Here is a 16,797-nt window from a genome sequence, read left to right on the forward strand (position 1 = left end):
AGGCTCTGAGTTGTCAGCACAGAGCCCAATGCGGGGCTCAAACTCATGGACCGTGAGATCCTGACCTGGACTGAAGTCGGATCCTTAACCAACTGAGCCACCCAGGTGCCAGGAATTACTCTTCTGTCTTAAATTTCAGAACAAATGGTTTTTCATTCCTCACTAGCTCCTGCTTCTCATTTTTCTTAGCTGGATAGCTTTCCTCTGCCTGACTCTCAGTAATGGGATTCCTCTCTTCTTTTCTTTCCACCCTCTCCCAGTGCAGACTCATCAGTCCCCAGAGAACTAGGAACCACATCTTGAGATCGCTAGGCCAGACTTTCCCACTCACCTCTGACTGCTCAGTCCCAGTGTCCTACCTAACATCACCATTTAGTCTCCTGTCACTTTATGCACACAGACAAGAGCTTTTTTTCCCCCCTAAAAGTGTTTATTAATTTATTTTTGAAAGAGAGGGGGAGGGAGGGAGAGAGAGAGAGAGAAAGAGAGAGAGAGCGAGAGCAGGGGAGGAGCACGGAGAGAGGGAGAGAGAATCCCAAGCAGGCTCCGTGCTGTCAGCGCAGAGCCCAGCTCAACACGGGGCTCAATCTCATGAACCTTAGATCATGACCTGAGCTGAAAGCATGAGTCAGACACTTAACCGACTGAGCCACTCAAGCACCCCCAAACAAGAACTCCTGACTATGCCTAAGCATGTCCCAATGGCTCAGTGCCCTACCTTCACTTCAGCAGTGTCCTAGCCATCTTCCTGCCTACTTACATGAACACCTAGAATTCGTTATTTTGTTCTTCCCTCTTATTCCACATTCAAACCATCAGTGAGTCTCAATTATTTTATATGGAAAATAAATGTTGAATAAATTTGCAGCTTTCCATCTACGTTCCCACTCTGCTGGCCCCAGGTATCCTTATCTTTCACTGAAAAATCCTTGTCCAAATTGGTTATTTGGTTTGTTTTTTTTTTTTTTTTCATTTTAGCCATGTAAGTTATCTACATAGAACTTACTGACAATTATAATTATACATTTTAATTTCACAGAAAATCCCATCACCCTAAAAAGACATTAGAGGAGAAAAGAAAACCAACACTGGGTAGCTTTTATTTATTTATTTGCCACGTAAGAACATTTAAAACCTCGTGATTATGATAATGGTATTAATAAGATTTATTGAACGACTACTACGTGGCAGGCATTATGCCAAATACCCATTATGGATAATCTCTTTTTATTCCCACAAAAATTGTATGAGGCAGATATAATTTATTAGCCCCCATTTACAGATAAGAACACAGGATTGGAGAGGCAAGTCATTTCAGTGTGATTGTGAAAAGAGTCTCACTGTGAAAAGAGTTCTATTTCTAAAATCCTTAAATACTAAACACACACAAGAAAGAATGTAATCTTATAATTGGATTTTTTTTTAATTTGAGAGAGAGATGTAGCGTGTGAGCATATGAATGGGGCAGAGGTGGGGAGAGAGAGAAAGAATCTTAAGCAGGCTCCACACTCAGCACAGAGCCCACTGTGGGGCTGGATCCCACAACCCTGGGATCACAACCTGAGCTGAAATCAAGAATCTGACACTTGGGCACCTGAGTGGCTCAGCTGGTTAAGCATCTGACTTCGGCTCAGGTCATGATCTCATAGCTTGCGAGTTTAAGCTCCACGGTGGGCTTTGTGCTGGTAGCTTAGGGACTGGAGCCTGCTTCAGATTCTCTCTCTCTCAATCTCTCTCTCTCTCTCTCTCTCTCTCTCCCCCCCCCCCCCATGCTCTGTCTCTTAAAAATAAATAAAAAAATTTTTTAAAGAGTCTGACACTCAACTGACTGAGCCACCCAGGCACCCCAGAACTGAGATTTTTAATAGTATTCGCTTTATGAGAAGTTTACTACACGGCCCCCATTTTTCTCCTTTTACCACAGATAAAGAAAAGCACTGCCATAGGTTGGCATTTGTCCACAGAGGGTGTCTGGGAGTCACTGGGTTAGCCTGTAATTCTCTGACACCATGAAACTAGTTAAAGTTGAAGGACAGCTCTAGAGCATATCACTTGTGATCCCCTGATGAAAAGTTACTTAGCGGGATCACTAGCCCTTTATCATCCCAAATGGTTGGCAGCAAATGGTTGCCACTAATACATGTGGAGTTTGGCAGGTTCTTTAAGGATATTTGAACTTTCTCCAGAGAAGCAGCCTCCAAGGCCAATTGATGGCATCTGTTTGCATAGTCAGCACTTCCTTTTTATGAAACTCTGTGCCCCAGGGAGTCTGGGATTTACTGACACCCATTACTGGTGCCAAAACCAAGCAATGGGCACCAACAGCTTCTTTTCCTGCTGCCTGAACCCCAATTCATGAATATGCTAGGAAGTCAAAAATATGTTGGCTATTTCCTTAGAACAAATTGGAAAGTAGAACGGTGGGGTAGAATGGGGGTGATCAATTGTTAGATGCCCCCTAGCTGAATAAATGTCCCTAGTAGAAAATAAATTCTACTTAGTATTATTTCAGATGAATTACAGACTGGTACCCATTTATGTGAACCCAGTCTGTATGGCTATCAGATAATGTATATTATAAGAGTAATATATTTTATCCACTAAAACAGAAGATTTATTGGCCCAAGTATTTCCATTGGCGCACGATGACCAACCAGAAGAGAGATGGTGAAGAATGGCTTTAAGCATCAACAGAGAACAGATATCAATATCCTTGCCTGGCCTCTCAGCTTAAGGCTAGAGGGCTGTAGGTGGATACTGGGGGGTCCCCAGCATATATGAATATATGTCTGCCAGATGCTTTGGATTAGGGGTTAGAATAATATGGCCTGCAGGCCAAATCCAACCCACGATCTATTTACATGGCTCATAAGCTAAGAATGGCTTTTGTATTTTTAAATACTTAGAAAAAAAATAAAAAAGAATATTTTGTGACAAGTGAAAATCATGTGAAATTCAAATTACAGGGCCCATAAATAAAATTTTACTGGAAGGGAGCCACCTTCATTTGTTTTCTCATTATCTGTGGCTACTTTCATGCTACAATGGCAGAGTTGAGTAGTTATGACAGAGACTGTGTGAACTGCAAAGTGTAAAATATTTACTATTTGGCCCATCACACAAAAAGTATGCCAACCCCTACGTGAAGTAATTCTCAGAAATAAAAAATACGGGCTACTCGAGCATAAAACAAGGTTAACATGACTTATTTTACTGTAAAGAGGACTCCAGAAAGGAAAGAAGAAATAGTGTAAGAGGAAGAAAATAAAGCATGTGTTGGTCTATTGAATTCAAAATCTGTCACCATAAATTTTTTCAGTTTTTCCACCATAAAAACAGGGCTCCCTGTCCTAATGTAACAAGAATATCATTAAATTATTGGCTTTTTTGTGTCCGTTTCCAGATGAAATTTCCATGACTGGTCACATAGCCATGTGTGGTTGAAGCCCCTATATAATTCATAGAACCTGAATTGGTGAATTGATGACTATCAATGGTTACTTTAATTGAATAGGCATCTGCCAGGCCATACAGCAGATGCCGGATGCTCCTTCACTGCCTTGGTCATTAAAGACATTAGGCTTGGAAAAAAAAAAACATTAGGCTTGGAGTTCACATGGTCTGAACACTGAAGCCAGCGTACAGATTTAGTTTTCAAACTTAGGTAGATGCAAGAAGAAAACTAAAAATGTCTATAACTTTGGATAACGTAAAAAGTTAGTCTACTTTGAGTGTTGCTTAATACTAAGTAATTCCTCCACCACAATTTATTCATAAGACACTTTGAGCTAAAATATTCTTTACTTTAAAAGAGGAACAGGGGCGCCTGGGTGGCTCTGTTGGTTAAGCGTCTGACATCGGCTCAGGTCATGATCTCACGGTTTGTGAGTTCGAGCCCTGCGTCGGGCTCTGTGCTGACAGCTCAGAGCCTGGAGCCTGCTTCAGATTATGCGTCTCCCTCTCTCTCTGCTCCTTCTCCACTTGTGCGCGCACTCACTCTCTCTCTCTCAAAAATAAATGTAAAAAAAAAAAAAAGCAATAAAGAAGAAATGAACTATTTCCAAATCTCATTCCTACTTGGACCAGAAACATCCACCATCCCAGAGCTAAACAAAGCTACCTCATGTTTAACTCATTGACCTGAGTAAACCTGAATTGTGTTACATGAAGAACTCAGGATGAGTAAACCTTACAGAACATAATCACTCTTCAGCCATAGAGATTTCACATATCATCGTCTGCTGCCATTAAACCAAGGGAGGAAATCAATGGCCAGAAATCATGTTTCCAAAAGACAAAAGAGTAGATAGGATCATGACCTTTCATTTCCCAAATTGACATCCACAGAATATTATGTGTCACAACATATTAAAAGATTTTCTACAAAATAATTTCATTTTGAATTAAGTTTAAAAAATATAATAATACTGAGATTTCATTATTGTAGGACTTTTCAGAGTCTTTAGCATGCCCATAAGCATTGTGAATCTCTGAAGGCCTGATGTAACTTGGCTACATTTGTTTGAGTGGATCCTCTCAAACATGTATTCATAACTCACCACTCAGTAAACATGCAAATTGGAAGCACTAGCTCCATCTTAGAGGTCTTTTTTCTTGCTCATTTCTCCCTTACTCTTTTTTTTTTAAGTTTATTTATTTATTTTTAGAGAGGGAGAAGGAGGGGGGGTGGCAGAGAGAAAGAATCTCAAGCAGGCTCCACACTGTCAGCTCGGAGCCCAACGCTGGTCTTGAACTCAAGAACTGTGAGATCATGACCGAAGCTGAAATCAAGAGTCAGATGCTTAAGCCAGTGAGCCACCCAGGCTCCCCTCTCCCTGACTCTTGCAATGTCTTGGAATGGGGGAAATAAAGCCCTCATAAGTGCCTGTTCTTACAAACTGTTGGAGCCGAGGTTATTTATGACAAATGCTTTAACTAAAGGTTAGACTGTCCAAGATGCCTTTATGTTTTTAAGAAGCCAATTCTCACTAGAGAAATTTTCCTTCTACTTTCCCAGTCATTTTGATACAAAATAGTAAATAATGTAAGACAACACCCACGTTTGAGAGGGGGAAGTCTGAAATTCATTTGCCTATCCAATTGGGCACAGAACGCAATGCATAGACATTACAATAACAAAGGAGATTTTCATAGTCCTTCTTGCTGGAATCAATTCAGTAACCTCCCATTTCTTTTGGATTGCAAATCTGTGGTCAATTTTTTTGGCCCAACATTTTGAAGGACCCACTGCCTCTGCCACCAAAGAAGATGTAGGAAAACCGGAACCAGTCACATATCCTAGGAGACCAGTGTTGCCAACTGAAAGTAGAACACTGAGTTTTCAGCAAGTCCTAAGAAGAATGCAATAATTTGGCTTTCCCTGCAAACTCAGGGCACTGATGAACTCTTTGAAGCAGCTTTTAATCTAAAGCCAACTTTTCTTAGTTACAGCACTGCAGAAGAAAGTGGTCTCCCAGCTTCACTAACCAATTTCATCACCTCTGCATTCTTTGTACATGCTTAGAAACACATACTACTTACAATGATTGCAAGACCCTCTCCTGTTGCCTAGACTCTGATTAGAAACCAGTCTACTTTCTCCTGTTGTTAAAGAGTTCCTTTTTCTAAATCACCTTGAAAACCTCAACGATTGGACTTTTCAAATGTTAGTATTTTTAATAAAATAAACAAGCAAAAAAACCCCAAGAAACAAAACCTGAAACAAATCAAAACAAAAACCACTGTATTCAGAGGAAACAAAACAGATTTAAAGAAAAAGAAGTTATGAACATTAAAAAGTATCACTTGCAAACTTCTTAACTTTCAGAAAAGTTACCATGTCTTTTTGTATCGTTAATTATTTCTCAGAGTTTCCATATGGTAGTTGGGGGGGGGGGGGGAAGGGGGACATTTGCCACTGTGTCTGTTGGTCAAATGGGATTACTTAAGTAACTTTGGGTTTAAATCAGAAAAAGTAATTGATTTTTCAGCCGATTGAGTTTTTGATTTTGCCTTAAATTAAAAGACAATCACCCCAGGGGAGGGATGAAAGAGAAACCAGAGGAGATTATGTTTTTTGTGAAGTCAGTAACTTAGCTTCTTTTTAAAGGACTTTTATATAGGTTTTCACAATATCCGTAAAATCTGCCATTATGTCAGTCCAATTGCATTGACAAAATTATGAATAGGTCATATTCACTATGGCATCTACACAGAGCTGCATTTAATCAATTTTGGTTCTTTCAGAAGCGGAAGTACCGTAAAGAGCTCATGCTAAGTGCCTCTGTGCTAATATATAATAGTATAACTAGCATCAATCAGGTGCTTACTTTATATGAGACACCTCACTGTTTTACTTGCATTATTTTATTGTAACCTGACAATGACCCCAATGAAGGATCCCCAATCATTACTTACATTTTACATATGAAGAAACTGAGGTTTCCAGGGGTTCATTAACTTGAAGAATAGAAGGGTTTGGGTTTTTTTCCCCCACATGAATTCACTAATAATTATTTAGGTTTGGGGACTTTTCTCCATGGTATTTCAAGTCCCCTTAGAACACTTTATAATTAGTCAAACTGACTCTTGTGTTTGATGATGGGCAATCAGACCACATCTCCTTTGAGTTTTCTCATAGAAACACCTAGAATGCTAGTCTGTGGCACTGCTGAGATTTAAACCGTGTAAATGTCCTTCCACCAGTGGAGCCCATGCTTTCTCCCACTATGCTAGGTGGCCTCCTCTCACAAAATTCAAAACATAATTAGGTGGATGCCAATGTAGTGCTTCCTCTAAAATTAAAGAATTACCGTATGACCCAGCAATTCCACTGCTAAGTACATACCTGGAAGAATTGAAAACAGGGGCTCAAACAGATATTTGTACACCTATGTAAATAGCAGTGTCAGTTATAATAGTCAAAGGCAGAAAAAAGCAAATGTCCATTGACAAAACAAAAATGAACAAAATGTGATATATACATGCCATGGAATATTATTCAGCCTTCAAAAGGAATGGAATTCTGATAAATGCTGGAATATGGATAAACCTTGAAAACATGATGCTAAGTGAAATAAGCCAGACACAAAAGGACAAATCTTATACGGTCCCACTTATATAAGGTACCTAGAATAGTCAAATTCTTAGAGACATAAAGTAGAATGATGGCTGCCAAGGACTGGGGTGCTGGGGGATCAGGGTAGAGGAGAAGGGGTGTTACTGTTTAATGGCTACCAGATTTCAGTTTGTGGAGATGAAAAAATTCTCCAGATAGGTGATGGTGATGGTTGCCCAAAAATGTGAATATACTTAATGTTACTAACTATACATTTAAAAATAGTTAAAATGGTACATATTTTATTTTAAATAATTTTTTTGATGTTTATTGATTTTTGAGAGAGACAGAGACAGAGCTTGAGCTGGGGAGGAGCAGAGAGGGAAGGAGACACAGAATCCAAAGCAGGCTCCAGGCTCTGAACTGTCAGCACAGAGCCCGATATGGGGCTCAAACCCATGAACAGTGAGATCATGACCTGAGCCGAAGTCGAAGTCGATTGCTTAACTGACTGAGCCACCCAGGTGTTCCATTATTATGCATATTTTAAAACCAAAAAAGAAGTTAGGGCTTAGATTTGCATCAAATATAAACGGTGGGCCACAAAACAAAACAGAAAAATAGTACAATTTGAGATCTACTTTGAGGAATGAGATAAGCAGGTTTTATGCTATTCAGCAGCACTATAAACCTTGCACTTTGTCTTCACAAAATAAAGATCAACATAAATAACTAATAGAATGATTCTCTCAAGATCACCATCATATGAAGCAACATGAAATACAAAGTGTCAGGACGAATTCCAGCAAGAACAGCTTATTTCAGTGGACAGGATCTCAGGTAACATCTGAGTCCTTCATTACCTTCAGAGTGAACCAAAACACTTCAGCAGGAGAAATCTTGAAATATTATTTGGGAAAACTGATTTGAATTTTTTTCTCAAGTCTATACATTGGAACAGCAAACACTTTGAAGGAAATATTAAACACTTTTTCATTGCAGATTGGGATTCTTTGACGCAGTATTTTTAAAATAATTAAATTGGCTCATTTAAGTGCCCTACATTCTGGCCCAGTTTGATTATTTACGTAAAAATCAGGAGAAAAAAAATGAGGTAGGCATGAATGTTCTTTGATTAGTCAGTGCTTTTTGTTGTTTTTCTTTTCTGGTCAGAAGCTTTATAGCAGTCAAATAAAATTTTATCTTGTGCTCAGTATAGAGCTATGAAAAGAGCCAAATCGAATTTATAGGATTTACTGATAAAAACAAAAATAAAAAGCTAAATGCTCAGAATGTCCTACTTTCCCTCCCAACAGTCAGTGTCTTAAAAACAAACAAGTGAATATGGCAATTAAATACAGTCCCTTTGCATTACATAAAAAACTCCTGCTCATCAGAATGTTAGGATATAGGCAACTATTCCTTCTGATTTTGTCGTTATTTGGACCCTGGACTTGGCTTTCCTGTGCTTGAATTATTCTTCTCATGTCATTGCATGAGTGGCTTCTTCTCATCTTTCAGGCTTCACCTCAGATGTCACCTCCTCAGAAAGGCCAACCCTGACCACCCTCTATCTCAGGTGGTCTCTCGGCCATCATCCGGTCCCTCTCTGTAGGATCACTGAGTCATTCCCTTGGTGGTGCTTTAACACTGTCTCCAGTTATCTGGTTTATGTATTTGTTTCATTGTTCATTGTTGGCCTTCCCCCATTAGACCATGAGCTCCACAAGGGCAAGGGCCGTCCTGATCCCTGCTCTTTTCCTCCTGTCCAGCAGTGACAGGCTCGTCACAGGTGGATCTGCCCATCCATTTCTGCCTTGCAACTGTGTGTATAAACAGACTCAGAGCCTCACCCCTAGGGAGGCTATGCTCAGCTCTTCTTTTTATGGGGCTGGAGGCTGGACAACTAAAAGGTGGTGGCCTATAGGGGGCTAAGAAGGACCTGCTTGCTCCTTAGGCCTAACTTTACCCCAATTTACTTACACAAGAGTCCCCTGCAGGTACTTAGAAAGTGGTACCTTATTTCCCATTTGCCTCAGTCTTTTGGGTCTCTAGATTTCTTGGGAACCCCGTGAAAAGAAAGGCTGGCTCAAGTGAGGAAAATTTAGAGATCTCTGTATTTTCTCATTATAATGCTATCCTAATACCTTGAAGTGACACACGTGACAAACGTGAATCTAGCCTCTCTTTCCTACTCTCTGTGGCCTCCTGCATAACATAGGGAACACAGTGAACTAAACAATTGAAATCTAAGCCTACTTGTCTTTTCATTTCAGAGATGGAAAAATCAAGTAACATCACAGGTCTTTAGATTTTCACCCTAACTACTTGATACAGCAAAGCAAGGCCACAGAAACAAGCATGGGAAAATGTTGAAGAACATTTTCTAAGTGTATAAACAAGGGTTTCCATGCAACACTTTGTATAGTTAGTAAGGATGCACCTGTCAGTCAATAGCGAGTGGCTGGGAACGGGGCATCCTGAGCAGTCAGATATTTGTTTAAAAGAGTCCTTCCAGGCACACCTGGGTGGCTGAGTCAGTTAAGCATCTGACTCTTGATTTCAGCTCAGGTCATGATCTCAGGATTCAGGAGATGGAGTCCCGCATCATCACGCTCTGCACTGACGGTGCAGAACCTGCTTGGGATTCTCTCTTTCCACCTCATGTGCGCACACACACTCTCTCTCTCAGAATAAATAAATAAACAGTACAAAAATAAATTAAAAAAAAATAAAAGGGTCCATCCACAGACTCAAAAATTGAGATTGTAGCAGGTTTCTCGTTGTCCCCTGACTATGGCAAACAGCTAGTTCACCCCTTCTTTTGTAACAAAACAGAACTTATTTTTACCTATTTCTTTTTTTTTTTAATTTAAATTCAAGTTAGTTAACATACAGCGTAGTACAGGTTTCAGGAGTAGAATGGGTAGTCATTCATCACTTACATAGAACACCCAGTGTTCATCCCAAGTGTGCTCCTTAATGCCCATCACCTGTTTAGCCCATGCCCCCACCCTCCACCCCTCTAGCAACTCCCAGTTCAGAACTTATTTTTAGAAGGTTCATGGGCACATAAGGTAACAAACTAAACTTCCCATTGTAACTTGTTACCCTTGTAACTCGGTTCGCGCATGTACACCAAAGCAATCGGCAGCGGCCAGATCACCCGCTTCAAAGGAGTGGGCTCAGTCTCCCGCCTTTACCCCTTCCCTCTGGCTGCAATGTGGATGTGGTGGGGAGCTGTCCCTAGGAAGGAGGGTGAGAGTGGCACTCGAGGGAAAGGAAGGTAAGGAAAGAAGCAGGCTTGTTGGAGCCGATACCATTCATAGCCCTCTGGAGCCACGCAACACCTGCGTTATTATGCCTGTGTTGTTCCATGAGAAAGAAAAACGTGTCCATCTTGTTTAAGCCACTGTTATTTGTGGTTTCTGTTTCAGCAAACAAACTTACTTTCTAACACAATAAATTCTCCTTGCTGACTTAGATGCCGCTTCATCATTTTTGCCAAGTGGCTTTAGGATCTCAAAACTAAACTTTTTGAGTTAAAAATGACCTCCAAGTTTACTCTATCCTCTCATTTTATTGATGAGGAAATTGAAGACAGAGTGAGTAAATAAACTTCTCGAACCTCACAGGTAGCTCGGAGTAGGACCGGCACTCAGAACTCCTGAATTTCAGTTCACTGTTCTTATCCTTTGTTGTCTAATTAGTAGAAACTCCCTCCCTCTGAGAGGCCTGGACAGCTTACTAGCTGGGACCCAGGACTGCCTTTTTTCCAGCTGACCTATAAGTAGCTGCCACCATCCATATACAGACAAGGCTGTCTAGTCTAGGAAGGGAGAGTGACAGGGGGTGGCCCATGCCCTCTTCTGGCATGTCTCACCGTGGGATGACAGAAGAATCAGGAAAACCCTTGCTTTCATTTCTTTTCTCGCTAAGTCCGACCTTGAAAGTCACCCTTTTCTCCAATAAAACTGATTGATTTTCCTCTGACCTAGCACTGTGAAATTTGCCTAGGACACTGAAGCATGCCCATTAGAAGCTCAGAAGACACCTACTTACATGACTCCACTCTATAATATTATGAGTATCGATTATCATTCAGATGCAATTTGGTAATATAAGAAATTTTCCATAACAACTAGCAGTAGGGGTAACTTCAGCTGTTAAGGAAACCACATAGACAACAACAAATCATTTAATTTCAAGGTCTCCTACCCACCAGGTGCCCAACCACAGCTCCCTTTGGACAAAGGATATTGGTATAGTCATAATCAAGAAAACTGCCCACGGTCTCATAGAAAGTAGAAGATAAAATCTGGCTATTAGCTTCTAAGATCCTCGGGCTTACTCTTGTACTTCTCTTTTTTTTTTTTTTTTTTTTTTTTAATGTGTGATTTACTTTTAGAAGGTTCATGGGCACATAAGATAACAAACTAAACTTCCCATTGTAACTTGTTACCTTTGGAACTCGGTTTAGCATGTACACCAAAGCAATCAGCTTTGCTGTGTAAATTTACACTGTGATTTACTTATGAAGCAAGGTGTTTATATTTGAATTATGCAAAATTGTATATTTTATTACAGTTATCACATATTTCTTACCATCCTCATTTTCGTCAAACACTGGTGGTTTGCTTGAGGTGTTGGCTCCCATGGTCAAATATGCCCAGACCTGAAGCCTCCAGTCACACTATCCTGACAGAAACATTCATTTTCACTCCAAAGAGGTCTGGAAGCCTGAGCTCGATACCTGGGAGAGAAAAAGAAATGGTATCCTTATAATATGGTGTGCTCTAGGAACGCTGAACACAGAACTGTGGCTGCAGTATTAGTCTAATCTGTATCCCTACATCAGAACTTTTTGTGATTGAAAAATGATACTTTCACAAGTAACAGAACATTAGGCCTCTGGGAGAACCCACCACATGGCCTCATCAGTAGTGGTCCCAGACTTACAAAGACCAAAGAGAGCAACATGTTTCCCTAAGTATGAAAACAAGTTTAAAACGTGGTCAGCCACACTTTATTTAACAAGTCCCAAAATAAAAAAAAATAAAATTTTATTGTGACTCTGCACATTTTTGAGAAAATATATTGGTTCAAAATTGCTCTTTTGATGTTTGATCAACAACTTTAATATTTTTGGTCATGAAAATAGATTCCCCACCTTTTTCCTCCTACCCTGGAAAGTACTACAATGTAAAAAGAACAAGGTCTGAGTTTAGGCTTTATCACACCAGCAAATTGCTAAATTTCACTAAACGTGATTTTTATCCCCTTCCCCTGAACTTGAAGATAATGATGGTCCCCTCCTCAAAGGCAAATTAAATGTGATTTGAGACAGTATGTAAAAAAGTATTTCACAGTGGAAGTGTTCCATGATTGTTGGCCCCTCTGAAGTTCAAAGGATATATATGTAAGAGCCAAAGGCCCTGAAAAAATGTACATTTGAGGCTTTGTTCACTTTCAAAACTTTCCCTGAAATTGGTAAGGAGAGGCAGCATCCACAGTTCTGGTTATTTTCTTTCTTTCTTTTTTTTTTTTTTTTTCTTTAATTTTTTTAACATTTATTCACTTTTGAGAGAGCACATGCAGTGGGAGGGGCAGAGAGAGAGGGAGACACAGAATCCAAAGCAGGCTCCAGGCTCTGAGCTGTCAGCACAGAGCCCAATGTGGGGCTCAAACCCACAAACCATGAGATCATGACCTTAGCTGAAGTCAGACCCTCAACCGCCTGAGCCCCCCAGGTGCCCCACAGTTCTGGTTCTGAAACTGAAACTACTAATGGCTGGTTACTTGATCTCTTGTCTCTAAAATGGAAGAAACAACAGGGCACCTGGGTGGCTCAGTCGTTTAAGTGCCCAATTTTGCTCAGGTCATGATCTCATAGTTCTTGGGTTCAAGCCCTGCGTCAGGCTCTGTGCTGACAGCTCAGAGCCTGGAACCTGCTTCGGATTCTGTGTCTCCCTCTCTCTGCCCCTCACCCACTCACATTCTGTCTGTCTCTCAAAAATAAATAAACATTGAAAAAAATTTAAAATGGAAGAAACAACAGGGCCTTCCTCAGGAATTACAAGCTGACATGCCTACAAGAGCCAGGCAGGAATGCAGGTGACTGCCCTTCACCAGGGGGAAGACATCAGTGCCTGGTGGGGACCCTGGTGACCCGGAGAACCCAGGCTTCCTCTAGAAGAAGTCATCGCTCTCAGATCTAAAATTTTTTCACCAAGCAGAAACATGAGCCCAGGGGACAGATCTTCAGCTCTGCCAAAAATAAAGGGTAAAGATCCAGGTTTTGTACAAACAATATTTAAAAATTCATTTTAGCTGTGTATGCCTGAGCAAACCTCATGCTTGGGACAAACACGACTCATAGGATATAGTTAATGAGACAATATCTGTAAGGCAATTCACACAAGGCCTGGCACATAATTTACAAAGAATAGAATACTATTTTTAATAGTAGCTATATTTCCTTCTACATTATTTTTTCGATACTGTATCGAAATCCACCTATTGATGGATTTCCTCTTGAACTTGTTACACAAGACAAAAATGCAGATTAGAGACAGAATTGAGGAAAGTGTCCCAAGCAAACCTGGGCGAAGGATGAGTTACTGAAAAAAACTTGCGAAGCTCCTAAGCAAGTCGAGAAGCAAAGCTCATTTTCCCATTAGGAAAATGTAAGTAAAGCCTTCATTTGGAAGGCAGACTCATTAAGGAAATGCTACTTTTCATACTAAAAGCCAACTGCTGGCAAAGTGCCTTATGGACTTTAAAAAGAATCATTAAATGGAGAGCAAAGAAAGAGTCAGCAATTAGGAAGCAACCAATTAAATGGTATGGGAGGGGGAAGGTGATAACAGGTGGCTGGAACAAGCCCAGGGGGATTATTGACATCAGGAAGACAGAAAGACCTCCACTCTATATCTACGCTAAAAAAAAAATAAAGGGCTTTTAATTTCAGCACAAAAGAGGGTGAGGAAAAAGCAAGTGGGATGCCCTTAGTGTTTCACTGTGGGCCAGGCAGAAACGAATGGGGTGCTCTGTGTTTTATTATTGCATTTAGAGCCCAGAGTAAGCGGGCAATCGTGTGAGGGCTGAACCAGGGATCACATTAGAGAGCCTTGGTCCTAAAGAGAACATTGATTTTAATGAACTGAGATTCTTCACACCATAGACTGGGATCACATTGTCTTTTATTTTGTGCGTAAAACCTCAGGACACAGAATTTTCACACCACACCCCAAATCCTGTCATTCTTATATTTTTCTATATTCCTCAGGCTTTTCTCAAGTAGCCCATGTTCCTGTAGCATAAGATGTACCAAGCATTGACCTTGCAAGTTGTCAAGACAGAGAAAGAGAGAGAAATATTATCACAATTTGCCACCATTCAGAGTTCCACCCTGATGTGCAGACAATTCGGTTCACCAAATATCCAGTGATTTTTAGCAAGAAGGAAATCTGTCAACAGGAAACCACTTTTACATATGTTTGGGAAAGGGGGAGGTATATGTTGTGGTTTCTCCATTGTACCTCATGTAGCCAATCCAGTTCAGAACTGTCTTTGCCTTTTTCTCCCCAGGGGGATAACCAACATAGGTAACTTTCCCTCATATCCAGTTAGAAATAAACTGTCTGGCAGGAAAATGAAGGCACATCTTTCGCATTCTGCGGCATAGGGCCCAGAAGGGTTACAGGACTCTCTTCTGCCAAATCCACACCCATCCTGACCTCCTGGAACTAAGTCTGCAGGGCTACAGAGTATCATTTCAAGATGTCAAGAGGACAGTGATCACCCATGGAAATGAACACCCTAAACATACCAACTATAAGAGAAAGAGCAATATGTCTTACAAGAACACAGGAGAAATTTCAGATTCTACCCTCACCTGCCCAGTCCTCAGATTATTAACTGCAGACTCATTCTCTAAAGCCAATGTTTGACCCCTCGCCTCTACTTTTGGGGGCTGTCAATCCGTGAGCTTTTCTAAGGAGTTAGGGCCACCTAGGTAAAGACGCCAGAAAGTTGCCACTTTGATGGGACTGTTTAGGTTCAGTGTCACAGCACGTGCATAGAACTTACTTTGTTTGCATTTGAAAAACAGAACTTAAACTGGGAAACATACAGAAAAAAGGAAAGAAAGAAAATATCATGAAAACCACCACTCTGCTCTATTGTTTATATTTCAATATTCATCAAAAATTACAGGTAAACATTATTTCCACCTTAACCCTCATGCAAAATTAATTCCCCTTTCATACTTCCCGAAGGCAGAAACGATGGCAAATCCTGTATATGTTTCACAGTCCTCTTTCCGTGATTTTACAATATGATGTGTGTTTTAAAGTAAGTCATATAAATGACATCGTGGTCTACATTGCGTCTTACTGTGACCATTGACATTTACAGCTCTCTGATTTAGGCATGCTGATCTCTGCAGCTCTGATTTCTGCTTTTTAAGCGCTGCATAGCAGTCCATGATGTGAATACACCACACTTTATTTATCTGTGTAAAAATGTTCAAATCCTTCCGCTTTGGGGGAAAACATCCTTGTGGAGATGAAGCCAACCATCGAAAGCAGTTTTTGCTTGTTTAGAAGCTGAATAAGAGAAGCAGTCAGAAACACCTCCCGCAGTCACCTCGACCCAGCATACATTTACCGAAGTCTGACTGGGTCTGGCCCTGGGTCAGTGAGAGGCTGGGGGACCAGGTGGGGCCACAAAACAATCGATCCTAGCCCTATGTGCTGGTGGTGGGTTATCCTGACCGCCCGCCTTTGTCTCATTTCTCTTCCCCTCTAACTTCCCAGCTTCCCAACAGTGCCCTTAGTCTGCAGGTCTATTTAAAAGAAAGAAAAATCCAGACCACTACTCACCTAGATCTTGGTTCTCTCTTCTCTCCTTCAAGAAGCTGGGACGTCCGCCCGGGGAGTGGGGGCTAGCAGAGGGACTCCCAGAACCGCAGAGAGCGCAAGAGAGCCGGGAAGGGCGCCTACCTGTCTGGGCGCGGGAGGCTGCGGGCGCGGGGCTGCGCGGGGCTGCGCGGGGCTGGCCGGGGGCGGGCGGCACCTGCGGCTGCCGGGGCTCCGAGCGCCACCCGAGCGCGCGGCTCCTCTGGGAGGGGCCGAGGGCGGGGAGCGGCCAGCCCGAGGGCGTCCCCTTGTCTCCGCCCTCCCCAGAAACCGCTGGGCAGTCGCCTGGGAGAGGAGCAGTCCCCTGGGGTCCGTGCGTCGCCGGGGGAGGGCGAGACGGGGGACAGCGCCGCGGGCGCGGCTCCGAGCCGGCGGCCGGGATCCCGAGGCGCTTTGGCAAGGTCCAGAGCCGGCTGGCCGCGGAGCGCGCCCCAACTTCCCGGACCGAGGCCTGAAGTGACCGCCCCCCTCCCCTCCGAGACACCCGGGCAGCGCCACCGAGGAAGGGGTGGGAGGGGATGGCGGGGGTGGGGGGAGCGGGTACGGGCCTGCAGCCCGGGATGGTAAGACTTTCTCCAGTATTGTGGGAAAACCAGGAGAGGATTGAGAATTTCATAGGATCCGACAGGGAGGATCTTTTGATTATGGTCTAGCAGATATCGTCCTTTCACTGCTGGGAAACTGAGGCACGAAGAAGGAAAATACTTGCCAAGTGTAACATACAATGAACCGAGAGAACCTCTTCCAGACCTAGGTCTCCTGGCTCCCAGTCCCTCATTTTCCCCCTGCATCTTTTTCAATGCTCCACCTCTGCCTGTG

At 42.0% G+C, this 16,797-nt stretch overlaps 1 protein-coding gene across 6 annotated transcripts in view; it reads right to left on the reverse strand.

Moving 5' to 3' along the window:
• The window catches only part of STK32A (serine/threonine kinase 32A), a 133,279-nt gene extending 116,954 nt beyond the window's left edge, over window positions 1–16,325 (reverse strand). For 4 of the 6 annotated variants that reach the window (XM_058732573.1, XM_058732571.1, XM_058732569.1 and 1 more), the window contains exons 1-2: window positions 15,943–16,056; window positions 11,663–11,810 (exon numbers count right to left, since the gene is read on the reverse strand). In XM_058732573.1, the coding sequence (XP_058588556.1) occupies window positions 11,663–11,714 (52 nt within the window). In that variant the 5' untranslated portion in view covers window positions 11,715–11,810; window positions 15,943–16,056. Of the gene's footprint in view, window positions 1–11,662; window positions 11,811–15,942 lie in introns of all 6 variants that reach the window. The other 2 variants (XM_058732570.1, XM_058732580.1) reach the window with 2 other exon arrangements.
• Between the last annotated feature and the right edge of the window lie 472 nt (window positions 16,326–16,797).

The sequence above is a fragment of the Neofelis nebulosa genome, chromosome 1 (genome assembly GCF_028018385.1).
Source record: "Neofelis nebulosa isolate mNeoNeb1 chromosome 1, mNeoNeb1.pri, whole genome shotgun sequence".
Classification (NCBI taxonomy): domain Eukaryota; kingdom Metazoa; phylum Chordata; class Mammalia; order Carnivora; family Felidae; genus Neofelis; species Neofelis nebulosa.